The 23,720-nt window shown below is 36.1% G+C and overlaps 1 protein-coding gene across 11 annotated transcripts in view; it reads left to right on the top strand.

Annotated features, from left to right (window-relative positions):
- The window catches only part of CNTN6 (contactin 6), a 307,467-nt gene extending 283,995 nt beyond the window's left edge, over positions 1 to 23,472 (top strand). For 10 of the 11 annotated variants that reach the window (XM_026446866.2, XM_026446862.2, XM_026446876.2 and 7 more), the window contains 7 exons: positions 2,378 to 2,448; positions 8,333 to 8,567; positions 8,684 to 8,799; positions 10,901 to 11,087; positions 20,701 to 20,813; positions 21,582 to 21,750; positions 22,581 to 23,472. In XM_026446866.2, coding sequence (XP_026302651.1) covers positions 2,378 to 2,448; positions 8,333 to 8,567; positions 8,684 to 8,799; positions 10,901 to 11,087; positions 20,701 to 20,813; positions 21,582 to 21,750; positions 22,581 to 22,684 — 995 coding nt within the window. In that variant the 3' untranslated portion in view covers positions 22,685 to 23,472. The remainder of the gene's footprint in view (positions 1 to 2,377; positions 2,449 to 8,332; positions 8,568 to 8,683; positions 8,800 to 10,900; positions 11,088 to 20,700; positions 20,814 to 21,581; positions 21,751 to 22,580) is intronic. The other variant, XM_026446861.2, reaches the window with a different exon arrangement.
- Positions 23,473 to 23,720: the final 248 nt, after the last annotated feature.

Below are 23,720 nucleotides of genomic sequence, written 5' to 3'. Positions count from 1 at the left end.
TGGATCCTCTTTGTTCCACTCCAACTTTCACATCCAGGGTGACATTTAATCTGCTAGCTGTATGTAGCCCACAAAGTTCACATTCTTATACAGTCACATAAACAAAGGATCACTTTGTTGTCGCTGGCTTAATTAACAAACACAAATTACCTTATTAAAGTGTGCACAATTTTCAGAAGTCAATAAATCAATCCTTAAACTAAAGATAATGTTAAATGTTTATCATAGAATTGAGGCTAGAAAAAAGGACTTACTTGACAGTGATATCATCCAATTAAATCACGCTAGAATCTTACAGCTGAAAGGAAATACCTTCGTTTTACAGAAGAGGAAAATGAAGACCTGGATATTAGCTGGTTGTTTGTGACAGAACTAGGATTTGAATCCAAACTTCCTGATTTTTACACCCAGCATTCTCCACAAAAGAGGATCTTAATGTAGATGAGCAATAGATTAGCCAAAGAAAGTGTGTAAATATAGAAATTCCCAGGCCCTCCTATATACCCCCTGGATCAGAATCTTCAGGTGTTGCCCATGACTCTGGATATGAGCTTTAGTTTCAGGTTGTTTGTTTACCATTGATTTATATTTTGGTAGCTTTGGACAGCGTTGAGAGAAACTCTTACATTTTCATAGCTAAGTTTGTGTGCCACCTTCTAACCATTAATACTCTCTTGTTTCAGTAGCAGAATGAGACTGGTGATATTCATACCTATTGAGTCAAACTCTACTGATTGAAAACCTACTGAGTCTCTCGTCTCTCTCTCTCTCTCTCTCTCTCTCTCTCTCTGTCTCTAATATCACCAAAGACTAACTTGTTCTCAATATGGTTTTAGGTTTAAGTACAATTAATTTGAAATTGAATGGAGAAAGGAATTTTCTATTTCTCAGAACACTGGAAACTTTGTAGAAAGTAAATCAAAATATAATTTAAAATACTTTTCCTTACACAGCTAAACTATTCAAAGGTCCTGAGATAGTGTGCAGTTAGTCACTGTAAGCTGTCAAGCACTATAAATTCAGCAACTCTGTAAAATCCACTCTGATTTACATTGCTTTTGATCAAAGGCATTGGAAGACTTAGAAAATAAGGTTTAGGTTCACATAACTTTTTCCTAAAAAATTATGAAGCTTAAAGCTGGAAAAGTTAAGGATAAATTTAAATATGAAAAGGTATATCTGAAAGGTGCAATTTTGAAGAACAGTCAGATTATCATATGACTATTTTCTGGTCATGTTTATAGAGCCAAACATCAGTATGAAATGGAAATAAATAAAATAAGTAATCTAGATTTATTTAGATGGTCTACATAGTGGAGAAAAATTTGAAATGAGGAATTAAAATTTACATATTTTAATCCCTGACTACCAATCCCCAGACATACCCTGGTGCTTCCTCAACCAACCACCTTTCACATTGCTCAAAAATGGTCCAGTATAGACAATTTCATGTAATTCCACATTTAAAAAGCATACCCTGCTGATTTAGCCATTATCACAGATTTAGGATACTTTTTGTCATTATGTCAAGAAAAATAATGCTTTTAAACACTTACACATGTGTAAAGTAAAACCTCATTCTCATTGGACACTACAATACCGTATATACACTCAGCATTTCCTCAGTTTTACAGTTTCTATGAACTATTATTCATTGTATTAGTCCTCACAAGGATATAGAGTTGAAGGGCATACTTTTTTAAAACTCATCAAAATTACTGGTTTCTGAATCCTCTACCACAGAGCCTTAGATCCCAAGAAATAAATAGAAAGAACCTCTTCCAATCACATTCTTGACAGGAGAAAAATCTGACTTTGCAAGTGAAAAGTTGGAAGAAAATCCCTCTTATTCTCTCCCGAGAGATTTGAGATTCTAACCAGGAGTTTTAAAACAAGAATGTATTTATTTACATATTTTTCAATATTTAATTTTAAATGTTAAAATATCCTGATGACTAATAAAAAGAAAAATTATTTGAGTTTGTTTGTTGAAAAAAATAATTAATTAATATACTGCCTCACTAACTTGTTTACAGCACAACTGTATAATTAGGCACTAAATCAGCAGTGTCACTGTTACCATCTGAATGGAACATCATTTTGCCAATTAGTAGATGATGCATAATAATGTCAAATGCCCGATGTTACTCAATTTTTAATTAATTTTGGAGCCAGGGTGCTCATGTATCAAACACAACTGTGTCCTCTTTCTTGGAAATTTGGATATGTGTAAACATAATTTAAGTTCATTAAAAATGCAAGACTCTCACAATATGCCTGTGTGAGATTTTGAAAGGTGAAATTCAAAAACAAAATTCTTCCTGAAGAAGATGTACTTTAATAATTGCCATCCCACATCTCTCTTGGTTGCTTTTAGTCCCTGCTGTGGCACCAGTAAACATCAATGGAGGTGGAGGAAGTCGGTCTGAACTCGTCATTACGTGGGAGGTAATTTTCTGTCCAACTGAGTTATTTTGAAGAAAAGAGATTTAGTTGGCCAGGAAGAATACTGAAAAACAAAAAGATTTATTTGATCACTATTGAGAGCATATAAAAATATATGGTATAAAAATACATCATTCTGATGATGAATTATTTAGAGGAGGTATTAGGAACTTTTCTCATTGTGAGACAGTATGACGAACTCAGCACAATTTTCTCCCAAATACATGAAAAACAACTTCAATATCTATTGAGCGTGGGTCAGTAGCATTTTCATTATTGCTTGATAAACTAGGCATTGTTTGATTTATTACCTGTGGCACTGTTGTATTGTGAATAAGCTGAGCTCAGTAGACTGTAGGCAAAAAACTATTCTTGTCCTAACACTGCTCTTTACATCTGATCAACTCATTCTTCCCCACATCTAGATGAAAGCTTAGGCACGTGGAATAGATTTTGTGGTCATTTTTATTACCCATTAACATATAGGCTCATTTTTTCACTTATTACAAATTTCAGTCTGGTGTATACACTTCAAACTGAAGTATAAACGTTATAATTTAGACTTTCAACCAATTTAAAGTTTCTCATTTTCATTAGCTCAGTGCCTCAGCCTGAGAATTCAGTAGCGCAAAAGAGAATACATGGTCAGTCCAACTTCTCTCCATTCTGCTCTTTAATTTATCTTTCCCCATTCACAGTGTTACTTCTGGATTCTCCAGAGCTATAGAACATTGGTGTTGGGAGGGGAAGAGAAAGGAAAAGATCTGGATTGCTGGTACATTTCTAATTTGACTTTGGTGTGCTCTAGGTATGGCAAATTACCAGACGCTGCCATTTCATAGGATAGGGTTTCTGCTTTAGTTATTTATTTTTTATTTGGGGGCTGGCCACTGGATGATCTCCCACCAAGGACTCCCAATTGCAATTCCTTGGTGCAGACCCAACTGGCTGCTGAAGGGTGTCAGTTCCTGGATTTTGGTGGTCCATTTCCAGACTCTTCCAGTGAATATTCTCTCTCCTGTAGGTGGTCTTTGTGGACAGAGTCCCCTTTAAGGCTGCCCCTGGATGACCCACTTGCATAGGTTTCGCATTTGTCCTCAGCAGACACATACCCTGCTCCATGTTTAGTGGAAGTGCAATACATAACCAATTAGCATCTCTCTTCACTCTGCCACCATAGGCTGTCTGGATCTCTTCCCCACTTTAAGTTTCTCAGACATTTGTCAGTTAAATGAACCTGCATCCCTTATGTTCCAGAAAATGCAAACCAGGTGTTTCTTGCTATCGCCTACTTCACATGGCTAGGCTATGAGAGAGAACTGGGAACCAGATATGTTGTTCTTTATGGTTATAAATGACAGTGTCAGAAACTAGATACAACTGCCCTGAAAGTCACCCTTTCCCCTGGATATCTTGTTGCATGTTGACATTACAGGACTAGAACAGTGCTTGGAATGTGGTCCACCCTCCATGAACACTTGTTGAATGGAAGTCAGTGTTTTCAGAGAGCTGGGACTCTCAGAGGCCAGAGAGAGGGGGAAACCCTATTTTTTCAAGCATTTACAGGATTTCAGATGCCACACAGAGAGTTTCATATCATTCAGTCCTCACAATAATGCTATAAGGTGGTTACACCACTTTCAGGTAAGAAAACTGAGACTTAGAAATGTGACATCATTGGGCAGAGAAGCATTTGAACACAGGGCTTTCCCTTTATGTTGTTTTACTGTATCCTGTATTACAATCCCAGTTGTCTCCATGCAATGTGATGGCTCAGGGTGGGCCTGAGTCCTTGAGTATCTACCTTAAGTAGTAAGTTAGCCATATTATACTTGCTACTCCAAACGTATTTCCCATAAAACATCGACTTTCAAGTGAGTCTACAAGAGAATTGTTTGTGAGTAGTTTATTTAGGTTTCCATATTCATCAAAGCCCGAATAAGCATTATCATCATAGTGTACAGGAAGTTTTGCCTGACTTAATAACTTATTTTTTTCTCCTCCTTGGTCAGAAATTCTGAAAGGTCGGTGTTGCAATTGCTTGTACGCAGTCTATAATGAGGACCCAAATGCTATGCATATCATTCTTACATAGAGATGAGCATGAATTGCAAAAAAATTCTGTCTTTCCACGATTTATAATGTCCTTTCTCTTTAAGGCAAAGTTACACAAACCATGACCTATGAGACAAATTTGTCCAGTTTCCTGTTTTTATAAATAAATCCACCCATAGCTACATCCATTCTTTTTCATGTTGTGTATTGCTGCTTTCTTGCTGTTGCATGAGACCATATAGCCCATAATGCTTAAAATATTTACTATCTGGTAGCAACAATGGATCCTAGGGTCTACAAGAGTGATGAAGGGAAGGGCAAGGGTTGAAAAACTTGCTGTATTGATGGATACTGTGCTCACTACCTGGGTGATGGGATCCATTGTACCCCAAACCTCAGCATCACAGAATATATCCATGTAACAAACTTGCACATGTACCCCCTGAAACTAAAATAAAAGTTTTTGTTTTTTTAAAGTTTACTCTCTGGCCCTATAGGGCCTATAGAAAAAACATACTAACCCCTATTTTAAAAAATTAAACTAAATTAAATCCACTTCCTCTGTGTGTGTGGTTTTCTTTTTTTTTTTTTGGAGGGGGTTGGATATCTGATATGCAGATACTTGCTTAAAGTAAATTAGTGAATTCAGTATCCCATTTATCACTCATATTTGACATTATGTACAGGTAGATACTGAGCCAACTTCTTCTGATGCCCAACTTCTTTGGGGAATAAGTTAGGTATATTTAGGAGAAGATTCAGACATTAGTATGAATCTGAGCCACCAGAATGTAGGTAGTAATTCCTTCAATTTAATGAACTCTATTAAGTAGCTTCTCTGTTCCTATTAGTGGAATACAAAAATGGATGAGAAAATGTCTGAATGCTCAGAAGCATACAGGACAGAATGGTCTTAACCCAGCCTGGAAGGAAATCAGGAAAGACACCATCAGAACTGAGTATATCTGAACTATGTTTTGAAAAGTAACTTTAAAGTAGAGAGGCCACCCCAGGCCAATGTCACTCCTGTTGTAGTTGAAATAGTACCTGTTGGACTTTGAAAAGCACTGTGGGACACAAAACTGTTCTAAATTCAGTCACAATCTACTATTATGTTTTGTAAGTGACAGTTTTAATGATTATCCTTCATTTAGGCACCCTGTGGTATAATCTGCCTGAACTGAACTAAATATCTTCCCCGTGTTTTCCCCAGAGCCACACAGTAAATGTAGATTTCGTGTTTATTTGTTTTGTTTTGGTTTGTTTCCAATAACCTAGACATAATATCAAATTTTTACAATATAGCAACGGCTAATTCCTTTTTAAGGGCATGTTTATTCATTATTTTATCATAATGTTGTATACTCCCAAATATTTCCAGGTTTGAGGTGCTTGTGGTGAATGTCTCATAAATATGACTACAAAATTAGGTACACAGGATAAAGCACTATAGAGTAAGAGATACATACCTACACTGAGAGTTGGCATACTTTTTATTTAAATGGCCCAACTATAAAAATATTTAGTCTTGTGGGCCACATGATCTCTTTTCTAATGTCTCACTCTGCTTTTGTAGCTCAAAAGAGCCACATACCACTTACAAACATATAGGTGTAGGCGTGTCTCAAAAACCTTTATTTTCAAAACCAGCTGCATGCTACATTTGGCTAGAAGTACATAGTTTTGTTGATTTGTAGTCTGTACTGAAGATTTGGTTCTTATAGACACTGTGGTTGAGAATTTACATTATTAGTTTATCAGTTTTCATAGATTTTACTCCCAGGAGAATTTCGCAATTTCTTTATTTTACTGAGCACTTTCTCCACTTAAAGAAAACTCTTTTTCTGGTCTTGTTAAATAACTATATATATTTCTTAATCATTTAACTCTCTGTTCATGTAAGAATAAAAGGAAGTATCGAAAGAAGTCTCTTTTTTCCCCTCTAATATGCATATGTGGGACTCAGATCTTTCTTGAGAGAGCACCATGAGAAATATTAATTGTAACAAAAACAGAACTCCCCTATTTAGGTAGATGAACTGACTAAGCATCTTGATTAAATCTGAGATCAAAGAAACTTCAGAAATGAATCAAATGCTCCAGCAAGTAGCTTCCATCCTTATAAATTTCTTCCATGCCATTCAAAATTAACTGTTTTATTTCTAGTCTCCCTATGAAAAAGAAGAGAAGCGTTAATATGAGGAAATACTTTGTTTCCCCAGACGTCAGGAGCAGCATTTTTCTTCCTCTTTTCACTTTCTGTATTTGTTAGACTGTTCCACATGGCAAGAAATAGAGACCACCTCAGGTCATCTCGGTTAATGGGGATTCATTTAAAAGCTACATGGGAAGTAATGAGGACAGGAAAAAGTCTCAGCAAGCAGGTAGGAAGGTCAAGTGAAGAACCGGAACATCGTTCATCAATGCTCTGGGCACTCGAGCACCGGAGCTCTAGCCAACCATCAGCAACCCCTCTGCTGATCCAGCCCTGGCTTGAATAGTCTCTCATGCTTATGCCTCAGTTCCTCCCATTTCCTTTACTTCCAGTTTTCTACCTGGCTGCCAGCTAATTTGGATGTCCTCTCTCTAATTTACAGCATCTATTTTCTCTTAGCTTCTGTTGTCTCACTGTTCCTGCTACTGTGTGTTCTCTACTTTTGCCTGCTCTGTGTATATCTATTATTGTTCTGCCACCCACCATGTTTCATATGCAGACTCTATGAGAGGAATTGACCAGGTCTATTAGTCACTATAGAGTACAGAGATTCTGCCCTCATAGATACTCACCAAGACGGTGCCTGTGATTCTGGTGCTCACGAATGGGTGCTCACATGGGTTCCAAGTGGCAGGATAATGTGATTGATAAAATAAATGGACTCCCCTGAATAAAGAGAAGCTCTGAAATGGAGTTGTGGACACGAGGGACTAGAAGCTAGAAGCGCCGTGTCCTGTCAGGTGTTGCCTTTATTAGTCTGTCAGAATATTTATTCAAAAAAAAAAAAAAAAAAAGCAAAACATTTTCCTTGGGAAAAACCAAATAAATTCCACAGAGTTTTCAATACAAGTCTCTTGCAATCAGGAGATCTGTTGGTCTAAATTCAAGTACAGATTCATTTTAATTTGCTAAGTTTATGTGATTGTTTATAATTTTTAGTATCTGCAGAGTACCAGGGAAATATTATCTATTTCTATTTTACTATTTTAGGAATTTTAGATTTGAAATGTATTTTATAGAATCTGATCTTTGTGAGAGTCAACAGTTCATTTTTTCATGTGAGGGAAAATGCACACATGTCACTACCAATGAAGATGTATGCCTAAAAAAATGATGGGAGGTCTTGTATACTTTTTTAAAGAAATACTCTATGCCTTAAAGCATATGCTATTTCACAATAATTCCATTACACATGTCTTACAAAAACTTGTTTAAAATGTTGTGAAAGGAAAACATATCTAGTCCTGAAATAAATAGTTAATAAGTTAATTTGTGCTGGGTTTAAAAATTCATATCAAAACCACATTTTAGTATGTATCATAAAATCTTCTAAACTGTTTTATTATAATAATTTGTGAATGATCAAAGAAAATATATAAATATGTAAAGCTTGTTTTATATTTCTATCTGAAAACTTAAACTATTTATCTGAGTATCTTTAACTGGGATCATTTTTCCAATTGGCCTTCCAAATTAAAGTGTTTTTAATACATCATTAAACAGAATAAATATCTGTATTTGTCTCTATGGAAGAAATGTGAAGTAATCAATAAGTATTATAGTAGCTTAATAAAATATTTTTGCAAATACTCAGTGATTGATCACATTCTGCCCAAGTCAATTCCAGAAGAACTACAGAATGGGGAGGGATTTGGATATATCGTCATGTTCCGGCCAGTGGGCTCGACAACCTGGACCAAGGAGAAAGTAGCATCTGTGGAATCATCAAGGTTTGTTTACAGAAATGAAAGTATCATCCCACTCTCGCCATTTGAAGTCAAAGTGGGTGTGTATAATAATGAAGGAGAAGGATCCCTGAGTACTGTGACCATTGTCTACTCTGGGGAAGATGGTAAGTTGTCCTCAGCTCTGGTTTTCTTTCAGACCCTATGCATAGTTTGTGTTCCCTTGTTCCATTTTCAATGAACCACTCTGCTAAAGATGGCTATGTCTTTCTCTGGATGGTAGAACCTCAACTGGCCCCAAGGGGAACTTCTGTCCAGAGTTTTTCTGCTTCTGAAATGGAGGTTTCATGGAATGCTATTGCCTGGAATAGAAACACTGGAAGAGTGCTGGGCTATGAGGTAATCAATGGATTTCACAATAGCTCCTATTCAACAGTCCTATCCTACTAGCCTTTTGTTAGCATATGATAATGTGTGTCTAAAGCTGAAGCAGGGAATGAAGTTGAGACAAGGTAGGTGAGCCTCCACATTGGGGCTTAGCCTGGGATGTTTCTTGTTCTTGCTCAAGACAGAATTCAAGAGTGAGCCAGTGGTAAAAACAAAACACAAAAAACAGAAAACAACAACAACAAAAAAAAAACCCAGCTTTATTGAGGCAGCAGTGTTATAGCTTCAAAATTGCTTCTGCAGAGCAGGGCTACCCCATAGGCAGTGTTCTAAGAGAGTAGCAGCTTGGAAGCAGTTCTACAGTCATATTTATACCCACTTATAAATTAATTGCAAATTAATGGGTGAGTTACTCAGATTTCTAGAGTTAGTTACTCTAGAAATTAATGGGTGAGTTACTCAAGTTTCTAGAAAAAGGGTGGCAACTTCCAGGTCATTGCTATGAAAAGGGGTGGTAACTTCCAGGTGTTGCCATGGCAGTGGTAAACTGACATGGAACTGGTGCGTGTATCTGATGAAGAGGTGCTTTAGCCTCTTCCCTGTTTCAGCCAGTCTTCAATCTTGTCCACAGTAAAGTCCTGCCTCCTCCCTCAAAGTAAGGGAGATCTTTCTAGGTAATTCAAAGCAAACAAATTAACAAATAGTAGCCATTTTTAAAGGCATACTGGTTCAGTACAAGTAAGATAAGTAAGCTCTAGAGATCTGCCGTACAACTGTGCACACAGAGTCAACAATAATGCATTGTACACTTAAAATTTTTCAAGAGGACAGATCTCATATTAACTGTTCTTACCACAACAACATTTTTCAAAAGTGATCAGGTGATTATATGATTAATTATTCAAATTGCAGTCATTTTTTTTTTTCCTTGGTAAGAGGTAGAGTCTGCTCCTCAATCATCCTACACCATGGAAGAATTTCATTGAGAAACCTGCTCTGCAAATTGCAGTATAACTTGAAAAGATGTAATCATCTCAGAAAAGGCAGTTAAGTAAAGAAAAAAAATACCTAGATTGTCTTGAGTCTGCTATTTTTAGTCTATGAAAAGTAAGGCAAATTACATTTGTAGGCCGTCATCTCACAAAGTCAAGAGATAAGAACATTTTAAGGGAAGGTTGTTCATCACTCAATCTTTTTCAACTTGCAAATTCAGTGATTCACAAAATGGGTAACATAATTTATTTAGTTTTGGAGTTATAATAAATGTATAATCCTAAACATCCTTAATTTTGTCTTTATATGTATGTATGTGTGTGTGTTTATATATACATATATATACATATAATCCTCTGATTCCAACAGAAAGTTCTGCTCTCAGGTGTCTTTTCCACTCCACGCCAAGAATGCCTTACCTCTTATCTGAACCCTAGTTACTTCTCAAATTTCATCCCTAGTCTCCTCTTCTTTCTGAGCTCTACTCTCATCAATTTCTGATGTATTTTGTCAAATTCTTGTAGCATATTTTTTTCTATATCACTTCTTTGTAATGCATTCTATGACTTATTTTCACATATACTGTGGATTGTAACCTCTTAGCTACATGATAAGGGGATTGAAAATAGGTACTTAATTTATTCTCTTTTTTTTTTTCAATGTACCTAAAACATTGCTAATGCAAAGGTAGGGCTCAGTATAAATTGAATTACTAATTAATCTGTGATTCAAATAACTCTGAAAAGAAATGCCAATAGCAAGACATTATAATCAAAGTCTTTGACTGATTATATACAAATGTATTTTTGTCTGACTTGTTATACATCATTTGCTAAAGCTGGTAACCTTTAGATAGCTCATAAAATACTTTATTTTGGTAATCTAAAAAATCAGGTTCTCTAATTTCCATTGTGAATTTGCATTCATGACTTTTTTCCTCATAAATAGTAGAGAATAACAATTTTGTTGTATAACCATTTTAATTAGAAAATGTTTTTGTCATCTATACTTCTGTCTTCTTCCCATATCCCTTGTGGTTGTGGTTGATAGTTGTGGGTAAACAATGATTGATAGTTATTGGGGAACAATAAATTGCTTGTGTTTGGTTTTTAATTATCAGGTCTTATACTGGACAGATGACTCCAAAGAATCCATGATTGGTAAAATTAGAGTCAGTGGAAATGTCACAACCAAAAACATCACAGGGCTGAAAGCTAATACCATCTACTTTGCTTCTGTGAGAGCGTACAACACTGCTGGAACAGGGCCGTCAAGCCTCCCAGTCAATGTTACCACCAAAAAGTCCCGTAAGTATGCATACCCTCCGGAGAACAAGGTTCATCTGTGAAGAGAAACCTATTCCTTTGCTTGATGTTCATTGTATTCCCACACCTCATTTCTTTACTACTTGGTTACTTTGGTTAGTTGATTTGTCCCTTAAATGTGCATAGCTGTTGAAAGCTTTTGGTAACAATCAAGGTAAATGTTTTGATCTTTCCGGAATTCCAAAAGAGGAATACTCCAAGTACCTCAATGAAAGACAGAAGAGTGTAGTGTCTAAGACTGGCCCTGATGCCCTCCTTCTAAATGCATTCAAAAACTGACCTCCCATCCTTAGAAGGTTAGGTAGTATTTATCTTTCAGTCTCAGTTGCCTACCTATAAAATGAGGAAAAAGTCATATTTATGTTCTCATAGGTTTTGTTCAAGATTGAAAGAGATTATTAATAATAAATGCCCAGCACGCACCTTAGTAAATGCTTAGTAAATGGTTTTTTGTTTTGTTTTGTTTGTCATTTGAGTCCGAGTATATTCAGATGTGATCCTGCAACTGTCAGATACCTAGATCTTTCCTTTTAGGATACCTTATGACTACAGCTTACTTGGAAGTCCCTGAAATCTAAGAATGAACTTCTCTGCTTTGTATTATATCCCTTGATAATCAGCCAGGTGATTTCACATAATCAGAATCTACTAAATAAAAGATGAATGTTTTTCATCTTTGGTGATTGTTGCTGCCTTTGTTTTCTGACTGAGTCTGGTAATGCACAAATATTCCATAATATGAGGCACAGCAATACAGTGGGGAAGGTCTGATCAGATATGACTTAGTTGTTCCTGCAAGATGATTTTTTGAGGTTGAATAATATTTACATATCTCTTATATATTATTAATGGACACAAATTATTCACAGAATCAGGTTTTTAAAACACATTTTTTTGCTCTCTGAATCCTGATGAATGAAAGATAACAAATACAGTTGCTGAATTTTGAGAAAGACTAAGACATATTCACTGCCACTTACAAAAATCTAGTTTACCTATACATGCCGTATTCTAATTACACCACCATATTTGGAAAGAAGAGGTGGTTGAGAAGAGTTTGAAAATAAAGTTATATTAAAGTTATTCCCTTTATGTGTATATTTGTCATGTACAAAAGAAGTTAGGAACCATCTCAGAGAATAGGCCCTTGATTAAATAGATTATCCAGTTATTTCCACATAACCAGATCAATGGTCAGAGATTCATGTTCCAATTCTGGGTACATCATTGACTCATGACTTGAAATAGGACAAGGCATTCCATTTTTCTGCTTTCATGTTCTTATCTATTAAATAGAAATTATCTCTGTCCTCACTGCCTTCCCAAATTATCCGTGAGGCACAAACAAGGTACTGATTCTGGAAGCATCTTAGAAAATATGAAGTGCTGTGGAACTGCAAACGCCCGTGGAGCAAAAATTTTTAGCCAACTTTCCTCCAATCCACCCAGTTTTAGACAGGCTGGGCTGTGAGTTATTTTCAAGAATGGATTAGTTAACAGTGAAGTTCTATTCCTTTTCCTGTTTTACTCAATGTTGACTAAATCGATGAAGTCATTGCCAGATAACTCGGATGTGTGATTTGCTCCTTTGGTCTTCCTGGAGTAGTTTAGCTTCTTTCAGCTAATCTGCAAATCTGGATGAAAATCTCCAATCAATCAGCAGTTTTAAGATTGCCGAGACATTTAGTTCTAGTTAACCGAGAGATGCCAAACTCACAGAAACTCTTGTGTGTAATTCAATTTCTATCTCAAGCAAATCAAGAGTGATTAGAAATGTGTAAGCAACATTTAAAAGAAAAAAAAACAGATTGTATCATGGTAGACTGACAGATATTTTAGTGCAGTTATTGAGCCAAGACTCAGGTCAACTTTTATTATACATAATCCCATCAACCAACTTAAGGTGGATTGAAACTTGAACATTGAACTAATCATTTACCTCAGGAAGAGAGAGATACATCCATGTGACATATATAATACATGTATATGTGTTTTAAAATTCTTCTTGAGATTTTCTGTAATATATATATATACATGTATTCACATCTCACTACTAATTGTATATAAATACATAAAAATGAGTAGCCCCACACTCCCTTGACCTCAAGGGCAGTCTTTGAAGCACCTTCTTCCCTGCTATTCTGAAGCACTGGGTGGATATGATTGCCCAGAGAGGGCACTGCTTTTCCCCAAGGTCACATAGCAATGAAGGTGGACAGATGGAGGAGAAGGGGCCTAGATGTGCAGGCAGCCCCACAGGGTCTCATTGGAGTCCTGAGGGGCCCAGGCCCCGCTACATAGGAGAACTGTTCCTCGCTGCTGGGCCAGTAGGTGCCCTCCGTCTGCCGCATTTCCCGAAGCTTCCACACCAATAGTGCCAGCCCCACAGCCGGGAACAAGACGGCCAGGAATCAGAAGAACACGATGATAGCAATGACGGCCCCCCTGAGACAGGGCTCCATTGGAGCCGGAGCTGGTGGGTGTAGGCAAAACAATGCTACTCTCATTTGCAGAAGGGGTCGGTATTTGCGCCCAGGGTTGGTCCCAGGGGACCGGCCCAGCGCCAGGAGCAGGTCCAGGCCTAGCTGGGTGACGGGTTCACAGCACCGAGGAAGGGGCTTCTGGCGCGCGCCCCTCCTACCACCTACAGGGTGGGTCGTGGGCACCTGCGAAGGGGCACCTGGCCCAGGCGTCTTTGAAGTCGCTCTGTATATATTCTACATACATATCAGAAAATCTCAATAATAATTTTTTCTGTCTTCTGAAAATTTGCTGGTTTCATTGTCCATGCAACCTAAATTAAAAGTGTTAGTTTGTGCTAAATTATTCTATGTTTTTAAGCATAAAAAATCCTTGTTTTTCACACTAAATTTGTTAAATTGGCCCAATTGATCCTACAAATTGGTTGGACTGAAATTCACATCAAATGCTAAAATGATTATTGGTTTGTCTGATGGTTAACATATGATCGATTTGTCAACGAGTAGGAGACACAAATTTTCGAAAACAGTTTAATTAACAATGAGTAATTTCACCCAAGATACAACGTTAGAATACCTCTGCTAAGGAAAAAGTGAAATAATAATCAGAAATTTTAAATGAAGATTAGTGTTTCTTCAAGTATTCAACTTGCTTAACTAAATCAAACAAGAACAACCTCTGTAATTCCTGATTTCTTCTATGGATATTCAGTTTTATTATCTCTTAAATTTGACTCTTACCAGCCTATATGCTTCAGTGACCCTATCAAAATAGCCAACAAGCACCTGAGAATAAGAAGAATATACAAGTCTCCATCCCTTTATATTTAAATACCTATCCAACCTCTCATTTTATTACTTTGAGATTCTATATCACAGACATTGTGAAAGCAGAACAGTAACTTTTATATTATTCTATTAATGACCTCAAACTCAGTGTTTTAAAACAATACAAGTTGGTTATCATACATTTTTGGAGATGAGGAGTTAGAAAGAGGTTTGACTGGGTAGAAAGCCAGATGTGCTCAAGGGCTACACTAGTTTTGGAAACTCCAAAGGAGAATTTCTTTCCTGTTTTCTGGATTTTGGAGACCACCCACATCCCTGGACTTGTGACCCTCCTTGGGCTTGTGACCCCTTCTTCCATGTTCAATGCCGGCAACAGTAGGGTACCTTCACATCTCTGTCACTGACCCTCTGCTTCTGTCATCACAACTCCTCCAACTCTCACTCTCTTGCTTCCCTCTTTCCCTTGTAAGGACCCTCATGATGACATTGGAGCCACCTGAATCATCCAAGATTATTTCTTCACCTCCAGACTCTTACCTTAATCACATTTGCAAACTCCTTTTCCATATAAAGTAATGTGTCCACGGGTACTGGAGATTAGGATGTGATCATGTTTTGGGGGTTCCTTATTTTGCTTACTACAGTTTAAAAATATTGAGCACTTCTATGTCACCAGCCCTGTATTAAACTTATCATACTATATCTCACTTAGTAATTACAATAAGTCAAGGAGTTTGGTATTTTAATTTCTAGATAGGAGGACACAAATGCTTAGAAAGGTTTTGTCATGGCCACTGTTAGACTGATGAGCATGAAATCTCTTCATCCCACTACCACCGTGCCCCTTTATCATCTTCCTCCCTAACCATCTGAAAAGTTTCTCTCTGACTCTCAAATCTTCCGTCTAAACCTCAAACTGCTTTGAAATTTTTCCTTCTAAAATGCCATCATACTTCTCTTCTGTTCGTCAAATGTCATTGTCTCCGCTATTCCAGAGAATGAAGACTAAGAAAAAGGCAAGCAAGATCTTTCACAATGTGTCTCAAAGCTCCTTTCTATATCATTCCTCTTCTAGCCCTGACATCCCAAACTTACTGATCTTCTAGAGTTTAACATTCACTTTACCTGGCTTCATGAAATCTCTCAGCTTGTAGTGCCACTGCCAGGCCTATATATGGTCAAATGGTCTTTTTTCTACTCTATAACTTCCCCCAAAGTTTCCCCTTTAATGTATTTGTGTTTTTCTAAGAGTTCCAATAACTCTGGCCATTGTGAAGCAGTGTTGGAAAAAGTTAGAATGGGACTTCAGAGAGAATTGTGGATATGGATCCCTGCTCAACTATGCGCTATCTGTGTGCCAGATCTAATTAGTTGATAACTCTGAATGCATTTTCTCATCTGAAAAACAGAAATGAAGATACTTACCTCTAGCGATTTCTCTGAAACTAAAGGATATAATGTACACCAAGGTGACCCAGAGGCTGTCATACATGAAGGCTCAGTGCATGGTAACATGTGTTATTATACTCCTCCGTTAGAGGCAATTTCACTTTCTTTGCATTTTTTAAAGTAAGAAAACACAGCTACTTTCTTTCTCTTTATAAATTTATTGCAGAAATTTTCTTTTTTTAAGGGTCATAGAAGGACATCCAAAGCATGTATGAGAAACAGCTTTAATGAAACATTGATGATAACCATGATTCCAGGTGCTACTCCTGTATGTAACTTTGATTTTCCATGTCCTTGAGATGACATCAAGATTACCTCTCAATAGTGGTAACTGAAAAAATTCTGCATTCATCACACATTCAAACTGTCACCATCTAGATTTGTAATCTGATCTGATCTTCCATTGGAAAGTCTGAAAAAGCAGAGCTCACATTTACCAAAATCTCTGCCTGTTCTAATTGGCTAAACTAAAGAGAAGACAGAGGTGTTTTCTTTGTTTGTTTTTTTTTGCATGATCATTCAGTCATCTACTCAAAAGATAGTGCCTCCCATGAGCTGTGCCCAGGGTTAGGTGCTGAGGGTCTAAGAGTCATTAAACCAAGCAAGATCTTTGCCAACCGGCAATTTCTCTTTTAGAAGAGAGGCAACCTAAAACAAGAAAAAAAAAGACAAATGAATAAAATAATCATAAATTATGAAAAGTACAGTGAAGAAAATAAATGAGAAACTAAGATGTACCTAAGAAGGAGCATCTATATGGGATAGGCTATGTATTTTGATACAAAATTAAAGATAAAGAGAACAAAAGAACTTCCAAACAGAAGGAATACCATATGCCAAACTTCTTAAGTATTATTGTTACTGTTGATGATGATGATGCTAGTGTTATTGTTCTTTTAAACAAATATCAGTGACTCATCTGTAAGTACCAAAGCCTAGTGGAAATGATGGATTTCCAAAAGAAAGTGAGAGGTACTGGAAATATACTGTGATCCTATCAGACATTACTTAAATGGAATTTAGATTTACAAGGAAAGAAAGAAAAATATTTACATCAATTCCAAGAAGAAAAGAAAAGTGAAACAAACAAAACACTACTTATATAGAAAGAAGTAGTCAGACGCAGTAACTAAAAGTGTTTGCACATTTTGGCTCAATTTGGCCCTTGACGTTGACTGACTAGCACTTTGTACTAGATTCTTTCTTGCTGCAAATATGCAATCAATCCATATTTACACATAAAGGAAGCATTAAGCTTTTATTTTATCTTGCACTATGTTCTTTCTCTTTTGCCCAAATGTCAACCCCATACTGTTACTTAGAAGTGTAACATAAGAAGTTGTTTTTGAATTGAGTTCACAGTGTGAACTACAGTTGAATATAAATGCCATCTCCAGAAAAATTGATTACAAGGAAACCATTAGAGGTGTGACGGGCTAGTTTAATGTTGCTCTGTCATTTGATTAATAGAAAATGATTTAGTCTTTGGAAATTGCCTGGAAAGATTTTAAAAATTAAAAAAGTGTTTGTTTGCTGAGTTTACCATTGACAGACTTGGTACAAACATCATGACGTGTTTTGTGCTATCCATGTGACAGTGTTTTGGTTTGTCAAGGTGATAAAAATTTTAATTTTATCATAGATATTTGCAACCCAGTTTAATCAGCTACATCAAACCAGAACTGTAAACAGTACTTATATTAAGGTGATGGCCTTCCAAAGCAGGTTTCAGAAGTTTTATTTTTCAATATCAGACATAAAGGATTGACATTAGAGAAACATCCATTGATGAAAATAAGAAAGGATGTAGACTAAGAGATATTCTAAGATAGTTAGCTGAGACTCTCCCATTTTATCTCCCTTTCTAAAAACATACAAAGAATCCAAGAGCAATATTACTAAGGGGAAAACTTGAACGTACACTAATTATATCTAAGAGTGAATCATTTGCAAACTTCAGAATTGCATTATTAGCAGCAAACCACTTCGAACACAATTGAAAAATTGATTATGTCATAACACCACAGTGGAGAACTGCTACTCTCAGAAAAGAGAATTAACAGTTTCAGAGTTTTTAAATATATACCACTAACCAAATGTGGAACGTTTCATATTTTATTTCATATCTCATAAACTAGGACTTATTCATTTCATTTTATAATGGGAAAATCCAGCTCTTGGAAGAGATTGGATACAAATTCAAGTCCCTCTGACATCAAAGCGCAACTCTTTTTGTCTCCCAGAGAGCAAGAGAAGCAAAACATTCTAAATAATCCATATAATTGGCTATTCATACCAAGGTACTCACTCAGAATGCAACTCTTCTCATTTTATGGCCACAGAAAATTGTGCTTCTGCTTTGGTAGATGAGGACAAAAATGCAAACATGTCAATGACAAAGTCATTGCCAACATCACAAACCGCTCCTTTACGTAGCTGGAAGAAATCATTTCTGTCTCCTAGCCTGTTGATTTTTTCAGTGGATTTATAGTGTTGAAAACAATACTTTTCCTAAAACAAACAAAACATACAGAAATACATAAAACATTCAGAATCCACATTGCCAATGACACTGAAGTGGTGAATTTGTATTTTCTCTGTATTGATTGTATAATGGTAATGTTAGTGCTGAATTTTAAAGAACGGAGATAAAAAGAAAGGTATCGAGAGTATAATAGAAATTAAAATTGCAATATCCTGTGAGAATTTTGATATTGTATCTTTTATAGCTGAGAAAAAGATTTAAAAAGGCACTGGAGGATAAGTTGAGGAAGGATAGTTACAAAATAATTATTGCTGTCATTCAGACCTTTAGAAATAAATATGTTGATAAACATTATAATTGAGAAATACATTGTATATTGACAAGCACTGTATTGAATGCTTACTAAGCTAAAAGCTTTCAGACCTTTAATTATGGGTTTATATTGTCAAGAAATGTACCAGGACATGGTCAATCCAATTGGCCTGTCCATCTTATAAATAGGCATGGATTGCTATGAGTCTGACCATGGCAATTGGCCTTGATCATAGGACAACATAATGAATGGATTGGCTGTATTGTGTCACCTATGGATCTGCTCAGAGCCCGGTGCATAATCAATACAGCCTGAGAAGATCACCACAGGACCCTGAGCAGTTTTCCTTAGCCATCTTATTGTACAGTCATTTATTCATCACATATGAATTGGATGTCTCCAATGTGCCAGGCACTCTGCTAGGGGTTAGTAATACAGAGTTGAACAAGGCACTTGCCCTCAAGAAATTTAAAGATACACATAACCAAGAATAAATATAATCCAATGTGATAAACCTATAATAAAATATGAACTGAGCCTCATGTAAGCATACAGGGAAACATTTCTCTGTCACATCCCAACTGTACTGTAAGTGGCTGAGTGAACAATAGTGATATCCCAGTGGAATTGGGGTGGAAAGAGAATGTATGGTAATATATTTGAGACACCTGGATTCAGCAACATGTGAATCTTCCAGTGATACATAGGAGATTAAACAGCAGTTGAGTCAAAACTCCAAAAGCAATAGTTTCCATTTCTATAAGTGTTACAATGAATTAAATATTATGCTCATTCAGTCTCACAAATTCAAAAAAGATGTCAAAAACATCTTGTTGGGCAGTTTTATCTTTGTTTCCGCTTTCCAGATGAATTATTTTAAATCTCTCCAGTTTCTTAAATCTCAAAAATAGTCATGTGGACTCACTCAGATAAGCAGCAAGTTGTTCTGGAGAAACACTAGACGGGAAAGCAATAGGCCAAGATTCATTAGCTGCATGCTTTTGGATAAGTGACTTCCCAACCTGGATTCTAGTTTTCTCGTATGTAAAATTCTCTAGTTGGAATACATCCATTAGTTTAGAAGCCGGATTCTAAACCTTTCATCTCTTCTCTCCCACCATCTCTCACCCAGACAACATTAATTTCAGAAAAGTAAAAGCCTCAGTTTGGATTTAAAGTTGATATCTTTTGGGATGATCAATCAGTTTGTGATGACTTTTCCCTTTTCTGGGTTCCCAAAAGCTCCATCTACTTTAAATGGCATGCATCTTTCACATTGTCCAGACATAGTTGATTGAGCTAAGATAGACACAGGATCAAATGAAGTTAATCATCAGCTTTCTCAGGGGAATTCTAACTTGGACTGTCTCTGAACAGAGGAGGTTTTAAATTTCAGGTGTGGTGAACAGTCATGATTTCTGCCATGTACAGTGAGAATGACAAAGAGGTGCTCTCGGGCAAGATGAGCATGCAGCAGACCCTGCTTCGTTAAGCAGAGTGAAGACCGCGGCTTTGTGACAATGTTTTCTCTTCTCGGACTCTGCTGCAATCTGCCATGAGTTTTAAGAAATATCCTTGAAAATTTACTGCAAATATTTTGCTTAAAAGATCTTGAGTTACTTGTGTTACAATTAGAAACCTAACTAATACAATGTTAAAAAGTAAAGAATTTTAGGAATGAACATCTCTGTGTCGATCTACATAAAATGCTTGCAACTTGAATTTGCTAAACATGCTCATTGATTGATGGCCAAATGGAATCATAGATAAAGAGACCCTCTGTCTGTTTATATATGATAAAGTAAACAAACTCAACAGCAATGATTAATAAATTAATACTGGACATGCAGCAAGCCATTATTAATTCATAAGTCTGTCACAAAGGCATTCCCAAATGACCAGATTTGAATAAATTTGCTTACTGTGATTAGAATTAATATATTTCAAATGACACTGAAAACATTTTAGCCTCTTCTATGCAAATCATCGAAGACTTATTTTTTCTTTTCATGTTGATACATCATACAGTGACCATGAACTAATTAACATTCATCTGAATCTTTGATTATCTCTTTAAAGCTCCAAGCCAACCACCAGCAAACATTGCCTGGAAGCTGACAAACTCTAAATTATGCTTGAACTGGGAGCATGTAAAAACCATGGAAAATGAGTCTGAAGTTTTGGGGTACAAGGTAAGTATTTAGTTTTTCCTTTAATCATATCAATTAAGTTACTAAGGAATGAAACGTGTGACACCCAAATAGAAAACAAATTGGCTGCATATGGAAACACTGGAATCGTTTTCAAAATTATTTTGAAAATACCATTGCTGCTTTCTAATTTTCCGTTGAAAAGGTTTTATATTCCGAGGTCCAGTAATGTGTTAGGGAACATCAAAAAATCAAATTCCATAGGATGTAACATTTTTTTCTTCAAGTGACACCCCTTGCCACCATAACATGATGGCTTATGTGGGTAGTAGATGTGATCAGAATGAGATCAAAAAATGTATATAAATAGAGTTTTTAGAACTTAGGCTGCAGTATGATGTGATCTTTTAACAATACAAAAGGCATCTAACAAGAGTACAATCAAGTACCCAGAGCAAATCATTACCATCAGTGACAATGGACATCATCTCTTGGCAGATATATATTCAACATTTGAAATGGGTTCAAACTGAACAGTGACTTTCCACAGCAAGCTCCAATGATAATAGCCTCAAGCTATTTAACTAATAGAGATAAATCTACTCTCCTTCCAGAGGCATTGGCCAAAAAACCCCTCTTTTTCTTAACAGGAACAATGGAATATAAGGGAAAGACATCACCTGGATATTTCCATCTGAGGAGTACAACATTTACGATGATGTATCTTTTGTCTTACAGTGTTCCAGAACAGTTGTGTGAACCTTAGAAAAGCAACATGTCCGTGTTAACTTGATACTTCATTTTATTCAGATTCTGTACCGGCAAAACAGACAGAGTAAAACTCATATTTTGGAAACAAACAATACATCAGCTGAGCTTCTGGTTCCATTTGAAGAAGACTACTTAATTGAGATAAGAACAGTCAGTGATGGTGGAGATGGAAGCAGCAGTGAGGAAATTAGGATTCCAAAAATGTCAAGTAAGTTGAGTCACCATTGCTATAGTAGATTCTGAACCTAGACAGCTGCAGCATGAAATTCAACTCCATGAAATCTTCCAGTTATGGTTTAAATGTTGGGAGATAAGATAAATTTTCAATTGTGAGCAAAAGGTGATGAGCCAGTTTTTTAAAGTTATTCTCCAAAATTGTAACATGCTTATACATTATAAATGGTTTTATATTTCCTCGTTTGAAAACCAAAATAGAGAACAGGGAAAAAACTTTGTGTCATTAGAGCATAATTCTATCACCCATTCTATTGTCACAAAAATCAAAAAGATTTTTCATAGATTCTTCCAGGTCTTTTTCAGCAGGGATGGCAAATATGAAGTGCAGGTAAATATACACCCTTTCCCATGTTCATGGCAGACATCACTAATCAAGTGTGACATTCTTAAGGAGCTGAGTCACAACTTTCAAGTCCTCCTCAAAACAATTTTCTAAGGCAACCAACACCAGTCAGTCTGACTTAGCATGCAATAAGAATGTATCATGTTTGCATTAGAAGAATCACTTACTCATCTGCCTGAAGCTGTGATTGAGTGAAAGTCATTAGCATCCGATGTTGGCCAATTCTTTAGGCAGACTTTGCCAATTTAGGGATTTTTCTTTTGCATTTTATATCAGACATCCTTGGACAAAGACATGGTAAGGCACTTTCTAAAATTAAATATAATGTGAATGAGACAAGTATAATAAAATATGTTACTAAAAGATAAATGATAATATGAATTTGGGGTTCTGAAAAACTAATCTAGCAGGCAATACTTTATCTCAAAATATTTTTGTCTTGTTTTCATATTTTGCAGGTTTGAGTTCCAGAGGAATTCAAGTCTTAGAACCTAGCACCCATTTTCTGTCCATTGTCATTGTGATTTTTTACTGTTTTGCTATTCAGCCACTTATCCAATGAATAAAATCATAAATCTTTGAGAGTTTTTTGAAAGCAAATCATTCTGTAAATATGCTCTCCAGCCTCTGACACAAGATGCTTTCTTAATACAGACTTGTTTGCAAAGAAAAAAAATGTATATTATTAAAATCTTGTAAATATCTATGGCACATTAATAAAACAATTTTAAACACTTTTGAATTTTAAAGCTCGTACATGATTACATGCATTCCTAGGGCAACATTAATCTGTGGGGTTATAACTGCTGTGTCTTTTAAGTGACTTATATGGAGAGTGTAAATAACTCCCCTCAATGATGGTAATGATGAATACAAATTTGTCTCATAGTTACCATAGCTCACATGCACATTTTCATGTACTCCAGACAATCACTTCAGTATTTGAAATTTTCACCCTACTTCAAAATAAAATATAATTTTTTTTATAGTTGGGATTCTTTAAAAATATAAACTATTCCATAGCATGGTGTGCTTTTATCTCTGAATCAAGTTGGAATAAGAAATCTTTTTACTCAATAATATTTCAATATACATGCTGTTCTTCTCAGCTCACTTTTCAGAAGGTTCAGTCATAATAAAGGCAGAAAAGGTATTTTATGGCAAAGAAAAATAAATGATGGAAAGTGAGCACTCACCTAAAATAATCTTCTAACAACTTGATGTATATTAAGCAATTGCTCATGGCAAAGTTTAACATTTGAACTGTTGCATGAACAAATCTCAGGTAATTATTACAAGTTGATTGCAATGTATGTGGCCTTATTTTTATAATAAAACAATGTGGGAACATTATTTGATCAAGCTTTCTACACTTTGGTCAAAATATTATTTTTTGCCAATTTTCTCTGCAGCTATAAAAATAATTCTACATGAACCAGGGTTTAGAAAGATTTTGCAGGTTGACTTTTCTCTAGGGTGAGCCTGTTTCAGTCAGTGGCCTCACTTCTTAGGATTGTATAGTCTGGAGAAAGTAGTCCGGGAGAAGGTAAGGTTAGTGACCTGGTCCGTAGAATGCTATGTAACCACCCCTTTCCTCT

Source organism: Piliocolobus tephrosceles, chromosome 2 (genome assembly GCF_002776525.5).
Source record: "Piliocolobus tephrosceles isolate RC106 chromosome 2, ASM277652v3, whole genome shotgun sequence".
NCBI lineage: Eukaryota > Metazoa > Chordata > Mammalia > Primates > Cercopithecidae > Piliocolobus > Piliocolobus tephrosceles.
This window is presented reverse-complemented; position numbering and strand designations above follow the sequence as displayed.